This window comes from Spea bombifrons, chromosome 1 (genome assembly GCF_027358695.1).
Source record: "Spea bombifrons isolate aSpeBom1 chromosome 1, aSpeBom1.2.pri, whole genome shotgun sequence".
NCBI classification, from domain to species: domain Eukaryota; kingdom Metazoa; phylum Chordata; class Amphibia; order Anura; family Pelobatidae; genus Spea; species Spea bombifrons.
The window spans coordinates 152,123,586-152,151,333 of NC_071087.1; the positions used below are offsets into that span (position 1 = coordinate 152,123,586).

General features: G+C 41.3%; 2 protein-coding genes and 1 long non-coding RNA gene across 3 annotated transcripts; 1 reads left to right on the forward strand and 2 right to left on the reverse strand.

The window, feature by feature from the left end:
• Positions 1-5,569: 5,569 nt before the first annotated feature.
• LOC128464587 (uncharacterized) lies at positions 5,570-6,452 on the reverse strand. Its single transcript, XR_008344417.1, has 2 exons — positions 6,396-6,452; positions 5,570-6,052 (listed from the first exon to the last, which is right to left on the reverse strand). It is a non-coding gene; the product is annotated as an uncharacterized LOC128464587 (long non-coding RNA).
• Positions 6,453-9,209: 2,757 nt separating this feature from the next.
• Positions 9,210-12,183, reverse strand: LOC128464555 (uncharacterized). Its single transcript, XM_053448101.1, has 3 exons — positions 11,487-12,183; positions 10,325-10,612; positions 9,210-9,406 (listed from the first exon to the last, which is right to left on the reverse strand). The coding sequence occupies exons 1-3, from the start codon at positions 11,932-11,934 to the stop codon at positions 9,222-9,224; spliced, it is 921 nt and encodes a 306-aa protein (XP_053304076.1). The 5' UTR covers positions 11,935-12,183; the 3' UTR covers positions 9,210-9,221.
• A 613-nt stretch (positions 12,184-12,796) lies between these two features.
• PRKAA1 (protein kinase AMP-activated catalytic subunit alpha 1) lies at positions 12,797-27,443 on the forward strand. Its single transcript, XM_053448098.1, has 9 exons — positions 12,797-12,923; positions 17,391-17,532; positions 20,778-20,871; positions 22,412-22,556; positions 22,954-23,041; positions 23,324-23,548; positions 24,562-25,051; positions 25,862-25,988; positions 26,379-27,443. The coding sequence occupies exons 1-9, from the start codon at positions 12,797-12,799 to the stop codon at positions 26,624-26,626; spliced, it is 1,686 nt and encodes a 561-aa protein (XP_053304073.1). The 3' UTR covers positions 26,627-27,443.
• The last annotated feature ends 305 nt before the right edge of the window (positions 27,444-27,748 follow it).

The window sequence follows — 27,748 nt, forward strand, 5'->3', positions numbered from 1 at the left end:
GAATATATAGAGTAGTATTGTCGAAAACCTTGATTACTTTCTAAACATTCAGCAGCTATCAATAACCTTTATCCCTGGGCAGAGATGTCTATCGAATTTTAGAATTAGTACTTGTATTAATTAATCAAGGAGAAGTAGATAATTCTAATATAAGAGATATTCTCTTAGATCTAGAAAAAAAATTAATGAAAGAAATCAAACAAAAATGGGAAATTGCCATTAAAAAAATGGGAAATTGAAATTAACCCCTAGACCTACTTACAATCAACAAGGTCATTTATTTATGATAAAGTGGAATCACATTTTGGAAACCTGTACCTATAATTTAATAGAATTTATTATTAATCAAAAAAAGGTCAGTTTCTTTAGATAAAGAAATAAGCGAAGAACTTAAAATCAAATCATCTGATTATACAGAACATATCTCCGATATTATTTCCAAAACAAAAAAAATGGAGTCAGATATAATAAAAGTGAAAAAGTGAATATGTTTCTTAGGGGTAAAAAAGATAATAGATTAAACACTATAAAACAGCCTACAGATTATAGACATAAGAAAGCTCATAATAAAATGTACACACATAATTTTGTTGAACACACAAAAAAAGATAGATATATGGAAGTAAAAACCAAGAACCACTATGTATCATCAAAGTCTACTATTCAACAGAGTTTGATAAATATTAGTAGTGAAGAAAAATTCACAAAGGCTTACAATTTTAAGAAAAATAGAGGTGAGATTACACAAACACATAAAATAACACACAGGAATATAGATAAACCACTTTGGAGGAACAGTAATTTTGAAAAAACCCTGTGTAAATAGCACAGGGTTACATGTGGTTGTTGGGGAGTGTCGTTTAAGTGCAAGGGTTAATTGCCAAGGGTCAAACAAAGGACACTTGAGGAATGTCCTAGAATGCGCTCGCGCCACTTAGTTTTACCGCTCTTTTCTATGGAATGCGCTTGCGAGCAGCTCGCGCCGCTTAGTTTGCCCGCGCTTTTGCATCTAGTTGCGCTCGCGGACAGCTCGCGCTAGTTTTGGGCGGGATTTTAACCTATAAAAGAAGATGTTTCTGAGGCGTCTGTTCACTACCCCTGGCTAGCGCTAACTGACTGCACTGACCTCTGAGTCTGGTGAGCGGCGGTTTTCAGCAGTGCCACGGGGAGCAGCATGGAAGAGCTGCTGAATTGTCGCCCGCCCTCCCTTCCCTACTTAATTTATGTTAAAAAAAAAAAAAAAATTATAAAAAAAAGAAGAGAGAGAAAATAATAAAAAAAATGAATGAATATGATATTTCTGTTGTGGCTTTTATTGGGCTGTAAAGAGGGTGAACAAATGGGGGGTTTTATTGTTAGGTGTAAGGCCGACCGGCTTTTGGGGCAGTTGGCTTTGATTTGATTATTTATAACTCTGTGGTTTGGGCCAAGAGTTTGTTCTGTTTATTTGATATTCAGTTGCAATTTGTTGATGTAAAGGTTTTTCGGATTGGTTATTCTGTAAATGAATTGGTTATAAGCTAAATAAAAGACCACGGCCTTTGTTTATCCACAAATTTGTTTCGGTGTCATTTATTTATCATATTGATACATTTTGGTTACAAGCATTACACCATACAACCACATGAAGAATCACGGAAATGGGAACAAAGGAAAGATCAGGATAGATATGAAATCCGGTCTGAAGTCGGAGTAACTTCTCCTTTTTTTAGACAGGGACCAGAGATTGATAAAACCTCCTCCAAAGATTCAGAGGGACAGACAAATGGTAAGAAAGAGAACAGATTTCAATATCGAGGGAAAGAGGAGGAAAGGCTGTACAAAAGAAAAAAAAACTTCAGAAAACATACATAAAAATAAAACTAAAGATAGTTGTGGGTATTTTCAATCTATCTCAGAAAGTGCTCGGCCAGGAGCAGATTTCAGGTTTAGCAAAGGGCTGGAGTTATATAAGTTTTCAGCATATGTTGATATAAATTTTCTAAGAAATGTAACTCTAAAAAGATGTTTTGCTGTAAACATTCCCACTGAGGCGCACAAAGACCGAATAACGAGAGAGAGAGACCGCAGTTAGGTCGGAGAACTTTGTTTAGTTTGCGCTCATAAGAGCAAGGATTTTGTTTTTGATTTGTTTTGTTCTGTAGTGCCTGTCTTAAAAAAATAAAAAAAACAGGCACCAGCCTCCTTGTGTCTGAGCCGTCTCTGAAACGTGGAAGACTGTGTGTGGGCAAAGATTCCTGGACAGAATACCAAGTTCAGGGGTATTTTGTCACGTACGGTGGAGAATGCGGGTAGCACATGGACACGGACAAGTTGGTAAGGTGCAAAAGAGACTCAAGAATATAAGGGGATATATACACTGCCTCCATTATTATCCCATGCTTTCTGTCACAGTATTTATATATATATATATATATATATATATATATATATATATATATATATATATACTGTATGTGTATACATCTGCATGAACATATGTTGTTTTATTATTATTATTATTAGTATGCATAAATAAATGCAATTGAGAAATAATGCATACATTCCAAATGCCAAGTCTCTTTTTGGTGATTTGTTTCCTGCACGAGGGATGTGGTTTTATATATTTATTTGCATTTTTTTATATTTATTTATTTATTTATTCGTTTTGTATACATATGCTCTCAATTGCTGTATTCTGAGTCTTTTTGAGAGCTATGAATGGGGAGGCTGGTGGCTGCTGTGGTCAGTCTAATGCCTTCCTTACTTCGAGGCATCAATTTTTTTCTAATTTTAGGGAAATGTGCAGTCCTGTACTGTGGGGCAGGACACCATTGACGGATCAAGTCATCAAAATAGTCAAATTGTTGGAGAAATGCAGACCCATGGAATGCAGCTGGATTTGTGTATCCCTTGGAGTAGTAGATAAATAGAACAATCTCCCAGCAGAAGCTAATACAGTGAGGGAATTTAAACAGGGGCATGATAGACATAAATCTTTCCTCACTATAAGACTTGGCCAAAGACTGATAGGGGTTTAAACCCCTTACATGAGAAAAAAGGCAGCATAGAATCAGAACATACCAGGCAGCGTAGATGGGCTGAATGGTTCTTATTTGCCGTCAAATTCTTTGTTTCTAAGCTGTTGCTGGTGCTCCTGCAATGCAAAATCTAGTGTGGATCTCTTCTTAAACCTTGAGATGCAGCTTTAAGTAAAAGGTAAGACCAGAAGGGGGTAAGGACCTCGCTCTTTGGATATCCAAAAAGGAACCCAGCAAAAAGACTGAAAACCTTGAAATATCTTGCATTAAGACATTTAAGTACATGTATGTAAAGTGCATAAAGTGAGTCTGACCAAGTGCTTTTGACCACTGTTAGTCCTAAGAAAGCCTCCCCCACCTGGGCAGAGAAACATCTGTTGTAACGGTGAAAGCCTGACGGGACTTCCCGATCAGGTAAGGTGGGGAAGAGACAACTGGGACCAAAACTGTAGACACCTTCAAGTGTGTTGGTCCTTGCTGATTATGATGTCCTCAAGAATGGTGTCTGTTTAGGAGCGATAGAGTCCACTTAGAAACAAAGGTAAGAAAGAGGATGAAAATGAATGAGAACAAACTATTTTGTGCTTATGGAAAAACAGGTGGAATTGAGAAGGGTAGTGATGAAGTGCAGCTCTTGTATGAGTTGTTTTCTTGATGGATCAAGAACTAAAAGGTCACATAGGTCACGTATTCGTTTTTCTCCTCTTTTCTGCTGGTTTTTTTAGCCTGATTTATGTCCTCCGTCGCATAGGAGAAGTTATTATGGGAATCCAGAAGGAAGAAAAAGCTAATAGTGTGGGAAAAATAAATGCCTAATACTCTAACCTGACACTCGTTTTGCTGAGATGCACTTTGGCTTCATCGGGGTGGGAAATCGCTAAGCGGAAAACCTGGTTTTGGTGCCAGGAATTAAAGGTCCATAAGAGCAACTCTGTTGGTCACCAGCAGGGGACTTGTCTGGCATCAACCAATGAAGAGCAGCTGCCCTTTCCCATTCATTCTTTAGTGTGAATGCAGTTATGTCAATGGGATTTTGTATTAACTAATAGGCTAATTTAGTATACATATACTGTACGTCTTTGAGCATTACATACAATGTCATTTATAGTAACGTTGTGGGTTTAAACCCAGTAACTGGATTTAGTTGTAGCTATAAGAAATGTAATTTTCCTGCATACCAAGACCAATCAAGATGCCATTTCCATCTCATACACCAGTTAGAGGGTGATTCAAAATTAGATATCCTTATGATGCTGTCACTCGTGTGTTACAGTATATGAAAACTAATGCATCCAAACTTTCCATTTATGCTTTTCTTGTGTTATTGTTTTTTTTATGTAAAAATCCTAGTTTTGTTTCTTTCTCAACAGTTTCAAGTGATAATGTGGTGTTTGCTGGATGTAGCACCAGTAATACCTTCCTGTTCTCTACAACAGTAAAACATTCATCTCAGGTATCACACATAAAAAAATGCCATTTTTATTAAGATTTACGCAAACACAACCACACTTAACTCTCCCCTCGTCTTTTAAATTTAATTGAAATGTCTCAGACCATATTCACAAATTTTATTACTCATATCCTTGGAGAACAATCCACTTTTATGATCTTCACTGAAGCCATGTAATGTTATTAATCTCATCACAATGTTTATAAAACCAAACATCAACGCTATTGCCCTTTTCAATAATGTAAATATCATTTTCTTTGGAAGTCTAAGCAATTTGAATACATACATGTTACTCAACAGTCTATGCACACGGGTATAAAATATGATATTTAATGGAAAATGTATGTTGGTTTTTAGAACTACTAATTTATGAGATCTCTCAACATTAACTTCATGGCCTGTTTGCCTCCATTTGTTGATTTTGTCTGATGAGAGGAAACAGGCTGTAACTCAAGCTAGGGCAAAAAAAAAAGCATTTGGAGTGCACACTCCCGATGGGACATCTACACGTTGAGTGAAACACCAATCATGTCGATGAATCAAAAGGCAAAGGGGCGTCATCGCACATTTAACCCCTTAATGACAAAATGCATTGTTTTCAATGGGTTTAGGGACCACCCATTGTCCTTAAGGGGTTAAAGAATAAACACCATCTTACTTTTTAAAAGATGTTATCTTAAATAGCAGATAATTGTTTATGTATAAAAAGATATATTTAATAATTAGCAAAATACTTAAAAAAAAAAGTATTATTATTAATATTATTATTCAAGAAATGTTATGTTATGTGCCCTTAGAATGGGCTATCAGCTATAGACATAGTAATATTTTCCAAATAAAAATTGTATAAGATAAAAGCATATTTACAGAGCAATGCCATTTTCTCAGGCAAAATACTTAAAACACAAAAATGCTGCTACCTTTTTTTTTTTTCTTACAAAAAAAAACAAAATATTTCAATATTAATAAAAAATGTATGGCAATGTGGACCCAAAATTGAACCTCTGAGTAAATAGTATACACAATGAACAGAAATTATTCTATTTCTATAAAAAAAAGTTTCAGAAAAACAATATAATCCTCTCCTTTTCTTTACGCATTTTCTTAATTTGGGGGGAAGAAAATTCCTCTTCCTTTATGGACATTTCTTCCTCCTTCTGTTCATGGATTGGTTTGGATGAACTAGGAACGCCGAGGCCGTATTTTAATCGCAATATATCCAATTTTTCTCTTTTTAATTGCAAAAGTTGGCTGCGGAATAATTTACTGTCCAGTCTTTTCTGGTTTTTCACTTCATTTGAAATCTGGCTCTGGTGCCTTAATTCAGCTAAATCACTACGAATACCGTGTAATGCATCCATGATCTCTGAATGTTGTGTGGCTTTCAGATTTGTCTGGGACAAAATCAGCTCTGAAATCTTGCTAAGTTGTTCTGTGGTTTTATCTACAACAGCATCCAGTTTCCCAGAGGGAGAAGAAGAAACAGCAGAAGACTGAGGACGAGAAGCTGACGACGTTGATGGCCCATCTTCTGAACCCACAATTATTGAAATGATTTCTTCTTGGGCACTAGAGTGTAAGGCTGAACAAAAAAATATATAAATATATAATATATATTTTATAATAATAATAATATTTCTTTAAACAGGTCAGGTTTATACATTTGCAAAAAGTTTTCTTTCCAATCTTTAGACTCCTTTTCATTTTAATTTTGAATGTAAGTGCAGGGGTATATAATACAACTTTTATTCTTTGTTTTATATTTATGCACACCAGCTGTACATGCTGTTATAATGTCTATCTTCACTTATTGCAAAATACATATTGCTGTACAGCAAGACAATAACAAAGACCATCTAACATTTACTGGTGCATGAAATATACACACACATATACACATATATACATACAATTATTCAGCATACATGTTTGTGAAGACCCAGAGGGTTCATCCGCTGGCTGAAGCTGGTGGGATCCGTCACGACTAGCTTTGTACAGATACCTTGCAGAATCTAACAAAATATTCAGAAAGTCACCCATACTGTAAAAACCATGATGTATGGCATACTTTACTTAACGTTATTACCAATTTACTATTGTGTTTTTAGATATGACAAAAGGACCTCTGAAGTTGTGCTGCATCTTACGCGATAAGACTTCAGCCCACTTTCACTAAAGGGAGAAATGTTAAGAGAGCTGTCCGTTTCTCCAGCAAGAAGGGCTAAAGCTGGCCCTGTAAAATTCATTAATTAAATGGGCGAAGAGACTGAATACATCTTAATGATTTTGCAACGCATTGTACTGGGTCAGCCAAGTTCTAACTGCAGTCACAACCCTACAGCAATATCTTTGTTTTTTGTGTGTGACCAAAAGTCACTCCATACTCTGTGAAATATTATTCAGAAATAGTACAGGCTAATTATAAACATGCATTGGATAGGCATAAAGCTACCCCGAATAAAGATATCCTAAGACACGTTTAAGGTCCGAGTCTTTGCATCAGGAAAATCGGGCAGACTAGATAGGCAGATCTGTCATCAAATTTTATGTTGTATTAGGCTAGGTTTCCACTTGGGTTTTTGTCCGGCGTTTTTTTCTTGATGAAAAACGTCAGGAAAACTGCCAAGAAAACTGCCACTGCATTTACCTGCGTTTTGGCGTTTTTTCTGCAGTTTTTTCTGGCGTTTTAGCCTTTCTGTGGAAATTGCTTTTTTTGACCTTTGGCAGTTTTTCCAGCCTTTACAAGTTAGAAGTTTCACCCAGCTAAAAGGGATTAGGATAAATGGCAAGTATCTGCCCTCTCCTGATGTCATTTACTTGGTAGACCCTTTTGTCTCTTTTCTGTGGTTTGTAAGGCATGCTTTATTTCGAATGTCTGCTCCTCTGGGAAGATTGGCCCCAAATGATGGTGCAAATTGTTTGCTGTTGCTTTTGGCACGCAGGATCCGGTCGCGTATGTTTGTTTGTAATGGCATGTTTGTTCCAAATGGTGTAAAATTCAATATGAACCAGTCCAGGACTTTGTTTTGTGTGAAACTGTTTGTTTCCAGCCTATTTCTCGTAGGACACACAGATACTGGGTCCATCCTCTGCATTGTAACTGTGGAAAAAACGCCATAAAAAACGCCATAAAAAACGCCAAGGCAATAAACCCACATGGCTTTTTCATGGCGTTTTTTCTCTCCCATAGACTTCTATTGGAGAAAAAAAGCCAAGATTTCTTGCAAAAAAACGCCAGAGTGTCAACATGCTGCAGTTTTGAAAAACTGCCACAGAGCCCAAAAAAGCAGAAAAACGCCAAAGAGGACTGAAAAAACGCCAGACAGAAAAACGCCAAGTGGAAATGGCATTTTGCGATTTCCTATTGAATTACAGCTAACATCTGGCTGCAGCCGTTTTTCACAAAAAAAACGCCAGGTGGCGCTATTGGCGTTTTTATAGGCGTTTTTAGCAAAAAAAAACCAAGTGGAAACCTAGCCTTATTCATCTGAGAGACAATTGCACACAAGTTTGTATTCTGACCAGCGATATAATGCCACAACTCACGCTACCATTGTTCCATGTCAGGATATCCTTAAAACCAGCATTTTGGGGGGCTCCTGAGCTTTGAAAGCGCACTCTAAATAACTTTGAATTCACAAAACATGGTAAGGAACCAAGCTGCCGGATAAACTGCTAAAGTGTTTTGATTATTTTTAATGCAATATTTTCTTTTCTTGTAAAAGATCTTTCTTTTACATCTACCTCAAATAACCGTACCTTTAACATCAGGCAGTTTACTAATTGCACTGCATGTAATGTTGTTTATTTTATTATGTGTAAAAAATGTGGGATTCAATACGTTGGACGTACTACATGAAGACTTAAGGACAGAATTATGGAAGTGTTGAGTCAGGCGTTGGCAATCATTTTATTTTATGTAATACCGTAACTGTAATTTCCAAGATTTCCCCTTTATGGGGGATAGAGCGTCTCACCCCTAGAGGTGTTGATGCTATTACCCTTCTTAACCAACAAGAGGTATACTGGATTTTCAATCTGGCCACTAGAAAGCTTATGGGGTTAAATTCCCGGTATGAAGTGTCCTGTTTCTTTGATTAAGGTATTATTTGCTTTTAGATTTATTTTCATATGTGATATAAATATCTCTTTATTTGGGTATATTATATATTTTTATTTGTGATTTATTTCTTTATTTGGGTATATCATGTTTTTCGAATTTATTTCATATTGGGTGATTTATTTATTTTTTGCTATTACTATCAGGTGTTCTTTATTTATTTTTATTAAGTGTTTGATTAACATGGCTATACAATGGCTGCTTTTGTCTTGTGGAATTAGCTTTTGATAAAGCACTTGAGGTGCGAAACGCGTCAAGCGGTCCCTCTTTTTCTGCAGCTGGTATGATATTTATTGTATCATTTTTTTGTTACTTTTCTTGCATAATTTTGGACACACTATATTTTTTATACATATGGGATCAGGCATCCAAACAAAATACTTTTGTTATACTTCTATCTCCATGGAGTGCCGGCGTTCCTTTATTTGATTGCTTTCAGTGCTGGAGTGGATGCTCCTTCTTGCTAGAGCACCCGTGTGGGATAGCTGCTTCTGCCTTGCTTTTTATTTATGTGGTCTGAGGTGGCGTTTTGTTTGTCAAGTCTATAGACAGGCATAGGTGCCACGTCACCAAAAAAAGGAGCCAAACACCATATACCTAATCATGCTGCCAAATGTTATGAGATGTTTTATTAAATGAAATTTACACTACATGCGTACATTAGTAACAGTACTATAGTTGATGCATTGACCTTACCCATGCTTTTCATATGACTTGACATCTGCTTGGGTTCCTGATCTTGTGAGGATATAGGTGGCCCTGAAGATATCTGTTCTTCTTCAGTTTGGTGTAGAGCACATGTCTGTTCTTGCAAAACTGCATTACAAACATAGACATAAATAGGACACTGAATACAGTACATTAATACACATACTCATGAAGAAGAAAAGGTAAAGGGCACTCACTGAAGCCCGGATAACAAGGTTCTGACAACTGAGTGGTATTGCTATGTAAAAGTAACTATACAAATCACCTCTACAAAGCTAATGCTCTAAACTGAGGAATAGGTCATCTCTGATAATAAAAACTATACAAAATATACATACATTGGAGACGAATTTGGATGTGCTACCTTTTTATTGTTTTATATAGCTGCATCATGTTCTGCAGCGCTGTACAATAGGGTATTTAAAATAAAAGAAAAAAGTCTGTTGCAAATGTTATATATTACAGCAGCTGTGAGAACTGATATGTCTGCATAGTAAATCTTTTTTTTGTAAACTGTATTTCAGAAGTAAAACTTTTAGGAGCAGCCACGTCCAAAACTTGGATTTCACAGATCGGTGAAAAAAAATAACTTTCACTTTCAAATGCTGCTTGGTTATTCATCCAGTGGCTGCTTCCTGCGTTGCTTGTTGGCACACGGGCACTTGGAGCATGCATGGACAGCCAGTACATTCTCTCTTGCAGCACTGAACGCAGCCAAGCATCGTCAGTGACACTGCACATAGAATGTAGATTTGCGTAATGTATCAGTTTCTCTTAGTCCGTCAATTCTAATGTTATCATACCCTTTGAATGTATGGACTGTAAGAAGTGCTTTGTAAATTGCTGTCGTAATAAATAAAAGATAATAGCCTACTAAATGTAGCAGGGTGCGAGAGCATGGAGAGGCCAAACAACCCTCTCATAAAAACTATATGCTTTGCCAAACAAAAGGAAAGAGCGCTTGAATATCTTGATAATAATGATCCCCTCGAATGACTATTGTTTCATGATAACCTGCATCCTTACATGCTCGTTGGTCAGTATCCACACTTCCGTCTACACCGGTCACAATGTCTAGCCCCAGGGCCTCCAGCAGCTCTTCTTCATCGCTGGTCAGGTCTTCATCTTCAAACTTTTCACTTCCTGTCTGCCCTGAATGAGATGCGGTCATGGACAGCTTGGTTTTCAACTGCTTCTTCGCAAGAAAGTACCTTTTTCTTGCCAATCGGTTGTTTCCATCAACTGCTCTAATTGCATCCGTAATCTTCCTCCGTAACACATTTTTTTCTTTGGATGACGTTGGTGTTCCTGAAACTATAAACAACAACAAAAAAAAAATATACATATATAATGTCAGATATGACCTTTTTTAAGGTTTTAAGACCTTTTGTGACATGCGATATATAAACTTGAAAATTTCTTGGTATGGAAAGAAAATCTATAACATGTAGCCAAGTCATGCCAGGCCTCTTATTCTGCCCTCCCTGTACCAACAGCATGTGATGTAGCTTTCTGGCCCACAGCATCAGGAAAGGTGTGTGAGAAGATGCTAACAACTAAGCGAGAAACCTGTAAGGAGTGTTATGTACTATCAATTAACATAATAATCGCAGAGGTAATAAAATACAATTAAAAATCAGATTGCTCTAATTGATTAATTTCTTCCAATGTTTTAGATGCCGTTGTATTACGGGGCCACTTGGGTGAGCACGTCTTGTGGCCCAGAGTTTACCCATCCGCCACTGTACGCACACACAAATAGGAGTGTTTCTAAGCCCACCTCACTTCATCCACAAAAAAATGTGCATCCTCAATAAACAGGTTCCCTCCCCAGTTTGATCATAAATGAATGCAAGACTAACATTTCTTGCTCGTTTGTACAGCAGAAACCAAGGACTTCTCCACCGCGCTTTCTTTCCATAGCAAGTTTCAGAGAGAACCAAAAACTTCAAAGTTAAAATTGTTATCCTCTCCCCAGTCGTGGAGGACAGGCGAGCTTGGTGATACATTGGAGGACTAAGCGAACCTCTGATGATTTTTGGGTGCACTTTATGACCAAGGATGTCTGCGAGGTAGCCCAACAAGACCTATTTCATTTAGCTTATGTTCCATTCATTACAGAGAAATAAGTCGGTACTGCAATTGTCTGGGGAAACGACACAAGAATAAAACCCCAGTAGATACTTACACCTTGGTGCGTCAGTATCCACAATCCGATCCACGCTGGCTTCATTTCTCGGCATCAGAACTTCCAGGAGCTCCTCTTCATAGCTGGTCAACTCTACGTCTTCAGGTTTATCATCCTCAGTCCCTGCTAAATGGGACGCAGCCTTACAGAGCTTCTTCTTCAACTGCCTCTTCACATCGAAGTATCTCTTCTTTACCACCATGTCGGGGCGATTGTTTCCACCGACTTCGTTGACAGCATCGACAATCTTCTTCCAGATCTCATTCTTCTTCCTCTGGGGCGTTTCATTCGCTGCCGGGCCTATGATGCTGTGAAAATACTCACACACTTTTGACACCAAAATTGTATTCTCCTCAAAAGAAAATCTAATCGATCTTGGTGCTGAACTGTCCTCACAAGCTCTCCTCGCCCTACCTTTCCCCTTTGGGGTCAACAGGTTAGTAGCCATTTTTTTTTTAAAGCAAAAATTACACAAAAAAGTAGCCAAAATAGCTAAACCCAGGAACTTTACCTAAAATGCCACCGGTTCTTAAATCATCATTATTATTGCTGCAAATTCAAGCATTATTACTGGAAAGCACTAAAAAATTTCTAATTCTATTAAATTCCACTACGTATACTACAGCACATATTCTGATGCTAGAATTAACCGATGACCTCACTATTTGATTTTTGCCCAATAATAATTAAAGAAACCCAACTAGATAACTGTTGGATAACTCAAAAGATATATATTATATATATATATATATATATATCAGTATATATATAGAGCAGCGGTGTTCTGCTGCCAGATGCTGCTTTGGCTTTTAATGATCAGAGTACTTTGGTGGCAATCTGCCACAAGCCCTGACTACACAGTACTGTTTATCCAGTGAGAAAACAACAGACAATGTTTCAAGCTGTTAGAAGCAAATAAACAAACATGCCGGGATAATATATAAACAAAAGTGAATTGACTTATTTCCTCCTAGCATCTCCACAGGAAGCAGCTTTCCAGGGACTTGCACCTCATGCTTGTGCATAACTCCCAGGTTCTACTACTCATACGGCTACTTGCCCCAGCTCTAATAGCACTAGCCACCGAGGCACCCTTCCCCCCTGTAACCCTGCCCCAGTGTTGCCCCAATCAGCGCACCGCCATGACCGATAAATATCAGGAGACGCGCACGCTGGTGACGTCACTCTTCGTCTTCTCACGGCGCGTGCCTCAGCAATCTAGCCCCTCCCTCCGTGCGCTGTGAGAGAGAGCCGTGCGCGTGCCCGCCCATCCGGGCCGCACCGCACCACCTGGAGCGCGCGCGCACACCATGCGCAAGCTCAGTTCCTGGATGAAGATGGCGGCCGATAAACAGAAGCATCATGACGGGAGGGTGAAGATCGGCCACTATATCCTGGGGGACACGCTGGGAGTGGGCACTTTTGGCAAAGTCAAAGGTCAGGCGGAGATGCTGCTGATAACGGAGTTTAGGGGCGGAAACTCTTAATAGTTTAATTTCCCGGGGTTGTGGGGATTTGAGGTGGCCGTGGAACAGTCCGCCTGGAGGGTAATAGGTGACAAGGGTGGGTGTGGTGTGTTTACGGAGCGCTTCATGCTATGAGGGTAAATTTCCGTTATATACATTAATGTATATTAAATGCTTTATTATGGAATTGGGGACAAGGAATGGATATGGTGCTGCGGATATGGAACGTCTGTTTGGAGGGGAACAGGTGGTTGTGTAGCCCTGGGTGGTAGTAATAATATATCCTTTTCGGGGTGAGAGGGGTTTTCTTCTGTAATTTTTGCCCCCTTTGTACTGCGCCATGGAACGTGTTGGTGTTATGTAAAGCAAACCTAATAACTTGTTAGTCTGTTTTTTCCTGTTTCTGTGGCAATGTTTGGGTGGTTTGCTGCAAGCACAGAGTTTCTGCCATAATTATAGATAAGGTGAATGGCTGACTGAAGTTGCATGAAAGCTGCCCCCGTGGGGTTAATATACACGTTATGGTGAAATACCTGAATGTGGTATTACTACACAGGAAGGAGCGTTCCCGCTGATCTACATGATGTAAATATCTGCCGTAAACACGCGTGTTTTTACACTATTTTGATGGCTGACTCATGGATTGTGTAATTTTTAAGATTCAAATTGGCAGCCTGGGGGCACAAATATATACAGTTTTATCAAATCAGCTGTATTTCAGGTGGCGTCGCAGACGGTATTGAATATAACGTTAACTTTGGAGCCTGTGTTTGCTGAAGCCTCCCTTTGATCTGTTCTCATCCGGAAATATTTAACTGTTTGTGTGCAGCAGGTCGCTTCTGGGAAGCAGTTGCGCAATTGCACAGACATTCAGGTGGATCTAAAAACCTAGAGTTTGGCTGCGGGTTCAGGCCGTCTTGTCTGCCTGTCGTTGGTCATGTTTTAGATTAAGGCGCAGCATGTCCATCCCATGCGTGTTTACGTTCCCTCTCTGTATTACATTATATGTATATAGCGCCAGCAGACTCCGTAGCGCTTTACAGTCAGAGCCGGTAGGATTTATTAAAAGTCACAAGCTACAACTACAATCTATTAGTCTCTACCACTTCTGCTGGGGGGGCTATTCTATGTTTGTACCACTACATCAGTTATCATGGTACTGTGCAGAATTCTGGTTGATGTGGTCGTAGTTAGTTTTTTTTATATATATATACACGAACACCGTGTCTCGGCTCTCTGCTGTTGCGGATGATGTATCTGAGAACGCTGGTTCCTTTTTAGCGGCAGCAAGCTGTATGAACAGAATAATTCCCCGGCTGTAAATCTTTAACCTGCAGCTTGCTGCTCTTAGTTCTATGCGTTAGGCCGTACAGTATCTCGCGATGTGTTAATGTTACACTTCACTGCTCTTATCCGAAATGTTTATGCTCCTCATGCTATGTGTCACCTTCAGAAACTGGCCCAAGGTGAGCTGCAAACTCTTTCCCGGCCCTTGGCTTAAGGAATCTTCCGTCCAGGAACATTGTTGCTGATAAGAGGCTATTAAGTTTTATTACATGGCTTTGATTTAGATAACCAAAGGAACTGGCAAATAAGAGCATAAGTGGAGTGAAAGAAAACTTTCCTCTGGCACAGTGTGGGTTGGTGATCCCTGATCCTCCAGGCCAGCTAAGGAAGCAGTGTTCTCCCTCATAGCAAGCGCTTCTCACACTCGCCCCGCGGCCGGTCTCTCCCGTGAACTCTATTCACGTAAATTCAGTCCTATCAAAAACTTCATGCAATACAAACGCATTTGAATCACCAATTCGGCTTCGCTTATGTCGCATCTTGTCATATTTTACCCCCTAATGTTTTTCTATTGGTTTTGTTTGAAGGATATTTTGTACTATATGTATGTTTCTGGTTCTTATTAGTGGAGCAAATAATCGTCAGACTGTAAGAATGTCGTCTGACAAATAACCAAAGTACAGCCGGCTGAGCGTTCTTTGCTGTCCTGTCGATAACTCTGCCTTTAGGCGCCGTGGAAACTGTTGGGTGTAGTGTAATTGCATGAAGGTTTTATTGCAGTGTTGTAGGGACTAGTGGTTCTGACAGTAAGCTCATGCGTTAAGCGCCCTCTCATTAAGTGCTGCAAATCTGAGCAATAAATCACGAACCGACACAATCCACATTTTGACATTTTCAGCCCTAAATTCTGAGTGTTGCTCGTGGGATGCTCACATAGCGGCAAAATACACTACTTATGGTCATCACATAGTGCCAACAATTTACTCAGCGCTTCTTTACAGTGCGTGTATTTACATGCTCTGACAAAACTAGAACTGACAGACTGACGGACGTTGGCTAAAGAGACTTTGGCACAATAGCTAGCGAAGCTGCTGAACAGGCAAACATGAGGACCAAGCCGATGTTTCAAGTACACTCCAGGGCTTTGGTGCTGTAACTGTCGGCAAAGTAAAAACTATCTACATAAGTTACACGTAGCTTTTGTTGTTTGGGGGTAGCCGAGTTCAGTGGCAAAACCTGTATAACTTTAATTTCCGGTCCCCTTTCCTAACCCGCGCTTACAAATCAGAGGAAGTGACAAGTAATGGCGCTGCTTACCGTGGTACACACACAGTGGGTGTCTAATACATATATTGCTATTTTAATCTTTAAGCCCCCTCTACACAGGTTAAAGAAGGCAAGTTACACCCAGTGGTAACAAACACTGTGGGCTGGTACTGATGCCTGAAGAGAGCCGGGGTGTTACTGGCGCTCTGGGTATGGGGATATCAAAGCAGATCTGTTAGTTCCTGCTTTATGAATACCCCGGGATGGCTGTTTTACACATGGCCGATGTCGTTACTGTTGGGTCTTGCCCAAACAAAGACGGCATTGCATCGTTTGCTGTGAATCTCTGAGCCGCACAGTGATGTTTGTTTGTTGTGTATTATCGCAGACCGTGTGAGACTGAAATCAATTTGCAGTCGAGCCTGTTTCTGGATAAACACGGCGGCAATGAAACCGTCTCGATGAACTGTCTCTATTATATTACGGCAGTGCAAAGTTTAATTTTTGGTGATGAGCAAAGATGTTTTCCATTCTTTGTTTGAGAACCTTGGTATTGCGCAATGACCGTAACATTTACAGACTCCAAAAAATCAATAAATGAAGGGGACTGCTGTAGTTTTTACCAACAAAATTAAAGCTACCCATAGTCCTATATAAACGTTTTAGAGAAGTTCTGAAGAAAAAGTTGAAGTTAAATGACCTTTTGAGATGTCTGCGGGCTATACATCGGATATTATCGGGCTATTTCAAAGAGTATATTCAATTAATTCTACCTGATTAAGGTGGATAGGAATTGTCCTTTAGTAGCTGGATAAGAAGCCCTTTTGCCTGGAGGTAACAATCTGACACGTCTGGTAATACGTGCCGGCTGTGAGCACGCTATATGTTTATCTAGCGCAAAGTAAAACGGCTCGATAACAATCCAGGTATGTTTTGCACGTTGAATGGACGCTGAAGCAGGTGTTGATCACTTATCTCATGTCTCATTTATAGCTGAAACTATTGCAAATCCAGTGAGAACCGGAAGCGATCAGTTCGATTCCCATAGAGTCGGAATAGACGTTTATCTGGTCTCACAATATCTGATTATTTTAAGGGTGTGATTTTGTTTTGGGACACAGGTGGTAGAGACTTTTTTAACCCACCCCGCAAATCACCATTAAACAAGTATATCTGCTTTAGTATCGTGCGTTTGTAAGATGAAAGCCACCTATTGGATTTTTGCTCCTAGATCTGACAATTCATCAATCCCGTAACAAGCGTGCATTGACTGCTGCTGCACATGGGCACTGCGTGTTTTGTCTTTCTATAGCACCATCATATTCTGTAGCGCTGTCCCAGACAGGACATTGCGAGTAGTGTATAACATAACCATTTGAGCGCCTTGCTCAAGCGGGTCTTACAGTCTACAGACTGTGTTTATAAGATGAAACCCATCTATTGGATTTTGGATTTGTTGGATTTTTGCTACTAGATGCAATGATTTATCAATGCGATAGTAACCGCCGCGTACACCTAAAGCATCTATTTCTGGACTAATCACTGAATACGAGGTCACCATATCTGTAAAGCACTAAAATCTATCTTGGGGGATGTATCGGTTGGTTAAGTAATAAATTTGCTTTTGTGACATACATGCTGCAGGGTAGCACTATGGGTGGTAATGTTTAGATGTGTCATTTGGGAACCCTAAACATGGTGCAGAATGACAAACAATGGAAAAACACTGGCTTCTGATCCTTGTGCCAAATGTAATAAGCTGATTTACACAAATCTGATTCTAATTAAATTATAGATATAATACATGGCATGTACACAAACTTGGATATGTCATCCTTGTAGCAACTCGTAACACTATTATTTTTTTCTCCTCCTTTTATACCAGTTGGGAAACACGAGTTAACGGGACACAAGGTTGCAGTGAAAATCTTGAACAGGCAGAAAATTCGGAGCCTTGATGTGGTGGGAAAGATTCGTCGGGAGATCCAGAATCTCAAGTTGTTTCGGCATCCCCATATTATTAAACTGTAAGTTTTCATTGAATTGGGTTTTGCCAAATTACATTGTGAAAGGGAAAACAAAAACTTCTTTACTTTACATATCCTATTTACGGTGACTTTAGAATGTGCTGGTACAGTTAACTGACGGTAACCGGTATGCAAGATGTGTCGGTATCTACTTGCTGGAATATCGAAAGTGCCCATCAGACGCTGATAAATTAGATGTGTAGCTTTTCTTTTTTTGGTAGGAGACATAGTGGCAGCTCCGTTAGCGGGAGACAGTCAGGAATGGCTATGGTGGCAGCTGTGTTGGCGGGAGACAGTCAGGGATGGCTATGGTGGCAGCTGTGTTGGCGGGAGACAGTCAGGGATGGCTATGGTGGCAGCTGTGTTGGTGGGAGACAGTCAGGGGTGGCTGTGGTGGCAGCTCCGTTAGCGGGAGACAGTCAGTGGTGGCAGCACCATTAGCGGGGGGCAGTCGGGGATGGCTATGGTGGCAGCTCTGTTGGCGGGAGACAGTTGGGGATGGCTGTGGTGGCAGCTCCGTTAGCGGGAGACAGTGAGGGATGGCTGTGGTGGCAGCTCTGTTGGCGGAAGACAGTCAGGGATGGCTTTGGTGGCAGCTCTGTTAGCGGGAGACAGTCAGGGGTGGCTGTGGTGGCAGCTCCGTTAGCGGGAGACAGTCAGTGGTGGCTATGGTGGCAGCTCCATTAGCGGGGGGCAGTCGGGGATGGCTATGGTGGCAGCTCTGTTGGCAGGAGACAGTCGGGGATGGCTGTGGTGGCAGCTCCGTTAGCGGGAGACAGTCAGGGATGGCTGTGGTGGCAGCTCCGTTGGAGGAAGACAGTCAGGGATGGCTATGGTGGCAGCTCTGTTAGTGGGAGACAGTGAGGGATGGCTGTGGTGGCAGCTCCGTTGGCGGAAGACAGTCAGGGATGGCTGTGGTGGCAGCTCTGTTAGCGGGAGACAGTCAGGGGTGGCTGTGGTGGCAGGCCCGTTAGCGGGAGACAGTCAGGGGTGGCTATGGTGGCAGCTCCGTTGGCGGGAGACAGTCAGGGATGGCTGTGGTGGCAGCTCCATTGGCGGAAGACAGTCAGGGATGGCTGTGGTGGCAGCTCTGTTAGCGGGAGACAGTCAGGGGTGGCTGTGGTGGCAGGCCCGTTAGCGGGAGACAGTCAGGGGTGGCTATGGTGGCAGCTCCGTTGGCGGGAGACAGTCAGGGATGGCTGTGGTGGCAGCTCCATTGGCGGAAGACAGTCAGGGATGGCTGTGGTGGCAGCTCTGTTAGCGGGAGACAGTCAGGGGTGGCTGTGGTGGCAGGCCCGTTAGCGGGAGACAGTCAGGGGTGGCTATGGTGGCAGCTCCGTTGGCGGAAGACAGTCAGGGATGGCTGTGGTGGCAGCTCTGTTAGCGGGAGACAGTCAGGGGTGGCTGTGGTGGCAGGCCCGTTAGCGGGAGACAGTCAGGGGTGGCTATGGTGGCAGCTCCGTTGGCGGGAGACAGTCAGGGATGGCTGTGGTGGCAGCTCCATTGGCGGAAGACAGTCAGGGATGGCTGTGGTGGCAGCTCTGTTAGCGGGAGACAGTCAGGGGTGGCTGTGGTGGCAGGCCCGTTAGCGGGAGACAGTCAGGGGTGGCTATGGTGGCAGCTCCGTTGGCGGGAGACAGTCAGGGATGGCTGTGGTGGCAGCTCCATTGGCGGAAGACAGTCAGGGATGGCTGTGGTGGCAGCTCTGTTAGCGGGAGACAGTCAGGGGTGGCTGTGGTGGCAGGCCCGTTAGCGGGAGACAGTCAGGGGTGGCTATGGTGGCAGCTCCGTTGGCGGGAGACAGTCAGGGATGGCTGTGGTGGCAGCTCCATTGGCGGAAGACAGTCAGGGATGGCTGTGGTGGCAGCTCTGTTAGCGGGAGACAGTCAGGGGTGGCTGTGGTGGCAGCTCTGTTAGTGGGAGACAGTCAGGGATGGCTGTGGTGGCAGCTCCGTTAGCGGGAGACAGTCAGGGGTGGCTGTGGTGGCAGCTCCGTTAGCGGGGGGCAGTCGGGGATGGCTATGGTGGCAGCTCTGTTGGCGGGAGACAGGCGGGGATGGCTGTGGTGGCAGCTCCGTTAGCGGGAGACAGTCAGGGATGGCTGTGGTGGCAGGCCCGTTAGCGGGAGACAGTCAGGGGTGGCTGTGGTGGTAGCTCCGTTAGCGGGAGACAGTCAGTGGTGGCTATGGTGGCAGCTCCATTAGCGGGCGGCAGTCGGGGATGACTATGGTGGCAGCTCCGTTGGCGGAAGACAGTCAGGGATGGCTATGGTGGCAGCTCTGTTAGTGGGAGACAGTCAGGGATGGCTGTGGTGGCAGCTCCGTTAGCGGGAGACAGTCAGTGGTGGCCATGGTGGCACCTCCATTAGCGGGGGGCAGTCGGGGATGGCTATGGTGGCAGCTCTGTTGGCGGGAGACAGTCGGGGATGGCTGTGGTGGCAGCTCCGTTAGCAGGGGCAGTCAGGGATGGCTATGGTGGCAGATCTGTTAGTGGGGGCATTCGTTATAACGGCAGTCATGCAATCCTTCACTGATGAGGAGCAAAGCCTGTTTTGATGCTAGTGGGTTCTTGCGCTTCATCCATAGCTATATTTATATATTTTCTAAAACTGTTGCATAGCGTTGTACTTGTTAGGAGAAAGTTGGAAGTCTTACCCGCTTATGTCACATAACCAGCTGCATCCCAAAAGCTTATGGCATGCTTCTGGCTAGCACGCTCCTTCCCTCTGGTCTCACTCGCATTCCAGCCGCATAATGGAGGGATTGCCGGGTTCGTTGCTGAGCCCGTCCGGTGGGGCAGAATCAGCATGCTCTGTGTGTCCCGGGGCCCAGAGCTGCAGATATCTACTGGTTTGGTGAAGGAGCTGCTTGTTCAATGTTCTGATTTCACGAATATAAAGACGTGCGTAATTGGCCACTTCAAAATTACCGCAACGAAATTGTTTTATGACCATGCAGTAAATGGTCTCATGCCGCAGGCAAACATATTGCCTCCCCTAGGAACTTCGGCATAATTGTTTTTTAACATTGCCTTAAAACAGCTGTCAAACCTTCCATTTTTTTTAATGGGGTAAACTTTTACACAGCCTATTTGTGATAGACATAATCTTAAAAACAATGGCTCACAACACGTTTATTTCATTCCCTACACATTTTGGGTTTGGGTGAGACTAGACTTTTTATCAGGAATTTGTTCTTTGCATGTATATTATCCAATGTTGTCTTTACCTGCTTTTCTTGTCTTAGGTACCAGGTCATTAGTACGCCAACAGATATCTTTATGGTAATGGAATATGTTGCTGGCGGTGAACTCTTTGATTACATTTGTAAAAATGGAAAGGTAAGAATTTGAGTAGCGTTTCTTCCCCTTCTATAAAAATTAAAGATAAAACAAACGAAAAAAAAAAAAAAATCTCTCAATTATAGACGATGTTAGGCGGCATTTAAAATTGTCATGTCGCAGTATCGGGCAATAAACAAACAAGTGGCCTACTGTAATGGTGAGAAGTAATTTGAACGTTGGGGCACTTCATCCCATCAGTTGCACACATTCAGAGCACAGCTCAGATTTTGTTCATCTAAGGAGAAAATGTTGAATCCCAAGTCAAATGGCTTTTAAATATTGTCCATGTTGAGAAACTGTTTGTCTGGTAGGGGCTGGTACGTGAGTGGGGTAAGGTTAGACATCTCACTTAAATGGATACACTAGTTATCAATGTATATTTAATGCATATAATAGAGATTCTTTTAAGTTTATGTGCTGACCCTTTTTCCCCACCCGCCAGCTATTACCCTTTCAGCCGAACACCTCTCTTGCCATGCGATAAAATTACCGCCGGTCAGCTGCAATCAGTGGTGAGAATTGTTGGCACAAGGAGCAGGCGGGAAGTTTCGGCCCCTAACAATAACTAGCTGCTGGAATCTTTTTAGAAACATTTCCATTTCAAGTGTCTACTCTTTTGGTAGAAATCTTTTTTTTTTTTTTTTTTTTTTTTTTATATTAAAACCACCTTTCTTTAGTATATAAGCCTGCTACGTTGGTAATTGCTGGTAGGGTGAAGAGACATTTATGTTCTTGCATCTGAGAACAATGAGCAAGGTGGTGTTTAAAGGCGTACTTGTCAGTGTGCCAAGTCATAATGTTTCACAGGCTTAGTACACAGATTGGGCATTGCTGGCTTCACTGGTAAACTCAACCAGAATAGGGGTGCATGCAAAGGCTCACGGTGCCGGTACTCCGGCATGTGCCGGTACCTGGTGCTGCCGGCTGATTGTCAGGAGGCAGCTGAGCGGAGTTCCGCAGCCAGACCCGGCTTTGGTGGCAGGTAGTATGAGACGTTGAAGGAAGCATTTGTTGATTCCTGAAAGCACATTTCATGCCTGCCTCTTAGTGTCATTTTACACTCTTGTTCCTTGTGTATTAAAGAAAACGAGCCTTAAAGTTTTATTGCAGCATTCTGGTCACTGCGTCCTTTTTGTGTGCCAAAACTTAATATGTAACATATAAACGCGTATAATGCTTCCAGGGATTGATCAGATGCCTGGACGATAATATAACTCTGTACTACTCGAAATAGCATACACTCAGTTCAGTAACTGATTAAGTGGTCACCTTATTGTCTGGGCAAGTTTATATAGATGGGCAACTGGTGGTCACATTATGGTGAGATATATGGGGACTAAAAGCGTGGTATGTAAAATTGATATAGGGTTGTAGTAATACTTCCCAAGAAGAGCCAGTAGTGGAGAAATGTTAGCCTAATAACCATATTCCCCATCCTATTTAGGTCCCTGCTTCTTTCATATTTGCCACATTACTTTAGGCTGAAGTCAGAAATTAAACAGACCTAATGGTTTCTTTTGACATTTATTTTTTGCAGTTGGATGAAAAAGAATCATGCCGCCTGTTTCAACAGATCCTTTCTGGTGTTGACTACTGCCATAGACACATGGTGGTGCACCGAGACCTGAAACCCGAGAATGTACTTCTCGATGCACACATGAATGCAAAAATTGCAGACTTTGGTAATTTTATTATCTTTAGATCTTAATTTTATTATCTTATATCTTGAGGGCTCTATAAACAAATTGTATTGCATGGGGCAATATGGTGTTATCCATATGCATATGTACCACATAAGCCTAGGTGTGCTAAAAGCAGCTGGGAGCCGAACGCCTTTGATGCTTGCCCCATCTGGTATTGGCAGGGTGCTGATGTTTGAGATAGGTGGGCTTAAACACAGCAGAGAGACATGTAAGAGACATTTGCATCTTAGCCCATTTCTCCAACTCAGACCTTCTTGCAAGAGAACCTTGTTGGGGCTGATTTTCCTTAACGTATGTTAGTATATAAGTGGTTGAATTAGTTACTGGACTTTTAAGTTCATTAAGTTAATGTATATATTTTTGTAATCCCCACCAGGGCTCTCCAATATGATGGCTGATGGAGAATTTTTGAGGACCAGCTGTGGGTCTCCAAATTATGCTGCACCGGAAGTAATTTCAGGAAGGTAAGAGTTGTTTCAGCTCGTACCACAAATTAATTGTAAGTGCTAGTCCTACACCTCTACACTTGTGTTCTTTGCGCTTAATTAATAACACTCAAGATCTCTACACAATAAGAGAAACTTAGAATTGCGTTCTGTAAATAGTTGAAAATGTCAACTTCAGAAACTGTCTTGAAGAAATGTTGTGTGTTAGCATAAAGCTGTTTGTTATCCATTTTCCATAGTTTTTGAGGCACATTCTATGTAGAACAACTCTGATTTAACTGACTTTCTATCTGTGATTAGACTCTATGCAGGGCCAGAGGTGGATATATGGAGCTGTGGTGTAATCTTGTATGCATTATTATGTGGGACTCTGCCATTCGATGACGACCATGTGCCAACACTTTTTAAGAAGATCTGCGATGGCATCTTCTACACACCTCAGTATCTGAATCCTTCAGTAATTAGCCTTCTGAAACACATGCTGCTGGTAGATCCCATGAAAAGAGCTACTGTCAAAGATATTCGGTAATGTCTCTCTCTTCTACAAAAAACATGACAAACCTTACCAATAGGAGCTGCTTAAATCTGTGCGTGTTATTTTATTCTATGGGAAGCATTGAGGAACAGATGATCTCTTCAGTCTCTTCAGACTAGTAGGGGTCTATTCACTAAGCAAGACTTTAGAGGAGACATCAGCATTTAACCTCCCTAATATCGTCTTGCATTATGAGGGACCAATCCCCTGTCATTTTTCTGTAAGAAGGGCAGAGATGGCAATTTGTAAAGCATAATTAAAAGGGAAGACTTCTTGAAGTTTGTAACAGCTTTCACTTTTTCAGAATTCCACAAGATCCCCCTCATAATGTAAAGTGAAGATCGGAATGATGGGTCTGACTTACTGGCAAACTCCTGGTTTAGTAATTAAACTCTGATTTAGGGGATCCGTGGTCTACATTTAAGAAAAAAATGTTTACTCTCACAACATATTAGCTCCGCAATCAGATATTGGCTGGCGATTGCGTCTTTAATACATTTGTTTCATTTAGCAGCCAAGTGTATCATGTATGATTGAATTAGGATCATCTGTTTTTCTTAGACAATGCCTGCAATCAAAAGTGGATTGTTTGTCCTAAATACCAGTCCCAAACACCATCTGTAAAAAAACAAACAAACAAAAAAAAATGTTATTCTGGTTGTTCTACACTTTGTGATCTCACCAAATGCAAACTGTCTTCCATCTGTGACAGCATGGCATCGGACACTTAAGTTTCTGGTACAAATGAGCTGTTTAGATATTCTCACTTAATTTCCAAAATGTTAATCTTAAAACGCATATTATATGTGCAGTTCCGGTTTTCTTCTGAGCATATGGTGTGATTGTGTATAAATGTTAAAGTCTAACGATGGTTTCCCATTAGCTAAATCAGCCCTCAATGACTTTTAGTCCGCAATGTTTTGTCCTGATCTACTTGCTATATTGTAAAACGAGTTCTGTTTATTAACCATTAACGCATACTTTTTAAAATGTTGTTGTTCAGGGAACACGAATGGTTTAAGCAGGACCTTCCAAAATATCTATTTCCTGAAGACCCGTCATACAGTACAAATATGATTGATGATGAAGCCTTAAAAGAAGTTTGTGAAAAATGTGAGTGTACAGAGGAAGAGGTTCTGAGCTGTCTCTACAGCCGAAACCACCAGGACCCGTTAGCTGTTGCCTACCACCTGATTATAGACAACAGGAGAATAATGAATGAAGCCAAAGATTTTTATTTGGCTACGAGCCCTCCGGATTCCTTTATGGAAGAACCCAGTGTGTCTCGTCCCCATCCAGAAAGAGTGCCCTTTTTAGTAGCAGAGTCTCCTCGACAGAGGCACACTCTCGATGAGTTAAATCCACAAAAGACCAAACACCAGGTTGGTTTAAGAAGAGCTAAATGGCATCTTGGGATTCGAAGCCAGAGTCGACCAAATGATATAATGGCGGAGGTTTGCAGAGCAATGAAACAGCTCGGCTATGAGTGGAAGGTGAGTTAAGATGTAAAATATTGTTACATTCAACATAACTAGCACTGTGCTTACATCTATTAAATATTGTGCAAAGAAAAGAATCTGAACTGCATTGCCTTAAATGACATAGTTGTCAAGGCTGTTAAACCCCTTTAGTCCCCTATGGACGTACAGGTATATCCAGAAAAAAGGAGCCGGGATGTCTATTTGGGCATACCTGTCCATCCTGATTTAAAAAAAAAATTGGGTGTGGGCAATCAGGTCTCTGGAGGACAGGAGAGACCCGGCCAGCCCCTTAGCTAAAAGAGCATTATGGGAGATATAGTCCTGCAGCAGCTGGAGGGCCACAGGTTGGACACCCCTGATCTAGGCCCTGCTGAGATCTGTATAATTTAAATTTATTGGAAGCCCAATGAAGTCAGTGACATGACTGGCACCTAAAATTATGTGAGCTACAAAGGGATCTCAATCCATACCACACTGGAAACTGTGCAAGGGAAATTTAATAATTATTTATATACTATTTATTTTATAAACAATGTGCCCCGGTATGTTCCTTGGCCTTACCACTATGTGGGGAAAAAACTAACCCCTTTAACCAGTGGTATTAATAAGAATATAATATCGAGTAATATGTAAAAAATAAAAATAGATGTAGCTCTCGAACTTAAAATAAAAATGTGATGTTACTGTAATGGGGGGGAGGGGTTGTGCTGCTGTTAACTATGGTTTAACAGGCATGGTAAAAAGAAACAATTGAAGAGAAACAAGAATCTCTGCAGCCAATACTCTTAATAGCGTATTTTTTTTCCTCTCGACATTATCAAGGTTGTCAATCCATACTACCTGCGTGTTAGAAGAAAGAATCCGGTGACCAGCACACACACGAAGATGAGCCTGCAGTTGTATCAGGTGGATAGTAGAACGTATCTGTTGGACTTCCGCAGTATTGATGGTAAGTGGCATCCTTAACTTGGACTCTGTTTAATAGTGTAGATAACGCAAATTATGCAATTTTATACTTGGTATCTGCATTAAGTACAGTCCTACTGTGGCCTGGAAGATTGCTTTAAAAGAGAAAAAAAATTTAAATGGGCCATTTTACACAACCCTAGGTATCTTCTTGTGTGATTTAATGTTTCACTGCTTCCGTGTCATCACATAAGCTTCTAAATTTTGATATCAGGCTTGCTGTGCTAATTTTCCCACACATTTTTGTTTTTAAAACCTCAAGGCCACTTGGATAAACTGTCAGTCTTCTCCGTGATCCAATAAAGGTATAATTCAAATACTGTGTATTGCTGGATCTTGCGCATGCTAAACTTTTTTTTACTTTCCCTCTCAGATGATGTGACCGAACCTAAATCAGAAAGTGCCACACCTAGAAGATCAGGATCGGTCGGCAATTACCGGTCGTCACAAAAGAGTGACACTGATGGCGACGGTCAAGGAAAGTCATCGGATGGTTCCGGTCCCTCCTCTCTGACCTCCTCGGCGGATTCCTCAAATACTGAATTCGTTCCCAGACCAGGAAGCCATACCATAGAGTTTTTTGAAATGTGTGCAAATCTAATTAAAATTCTTGCACGATAGGCCCAGAGCATTGGCCTTTGTCATATCGAGCAATAAGCATGCAGTAAAGTGTAGCCAAATGCTTCCAGTTTTAATCCAGTCATTATATACAAAGAGCTGAAAGCAACATCACAAATGCAATTTGCACATAGATCGGAAGACTTTGTTCTGTTAGATTTAAGACCATAAAGCTAATGTGTGATCATTATTTTTAATAGATATAAATGCCATCGGATATAAATTGTATATATTTTTCAAGTTGGCAAACTTTTAATTGCACATTTTATTGAACACTGGGCTATGTTGCATAATTAAGAAACCTTTTTTTTTTTTCTTCCTTTCATGTATTTAATCTTCACGCAAGTCTGGTTTCAGCATGTGGCTGGGTGGCCATAATTGTGCAGCGGGATACATCTTAAAATTGTTTAATGACTAGGCCGGGGCCATTTTGTATAAATGTAAACTTTTTTTTATGTATGTAAAGCCTGACACAATGTTGAGGACATTATTGAACGTTTAGACAATGCTGTGCATCTGTTAAGCAGGTGCCCATTTGGCATTCAGTTGCCATTGTGTGTTTCTTGCCTTTCTAGATTGTTAAACATATCCGCTACATTTGTGTTGCCAGCTTTTACAAGGAACACATTTAACACATCAAAGAAAATTAGTATTCATTAGCAAATTCCCCCTAAAAACATTCCATTTTTTTGTACATTTTACTTCAGCCTTGGCAAATGTTTTCTAACTTGTATATTGTCATTAAGACTGATCCCACCCGTTGAACTTGAACTCATTTTAAACAGTGAATGTGCATTAAACGTGACTCTGATTAACTTGATCATTGGTATATTTCAACAGTACCCTTTCCCCGGTACTGGGTGTCTAGCATTATGTACGGTAGCCACGCGGCACGGCTGGAAGTATCTGCACTGCATCCTTATGCTTTGGGATCGTAGGATAGGTTCCTGAAGCTGTAGATGTTGCTTCAAAGGTCTGAGAACTTGGTTGCGATCTAAACAGAAGGACTTGATATTTTACTTTGCCTTGCAGCACCTGTTAGAAGCCTCAGACTAACAGTCCAGGGAATGAAACGGGGTAATAAAGTGAGGACTCTGGGCAGTTGGGATGTGAAATTATCTCAGT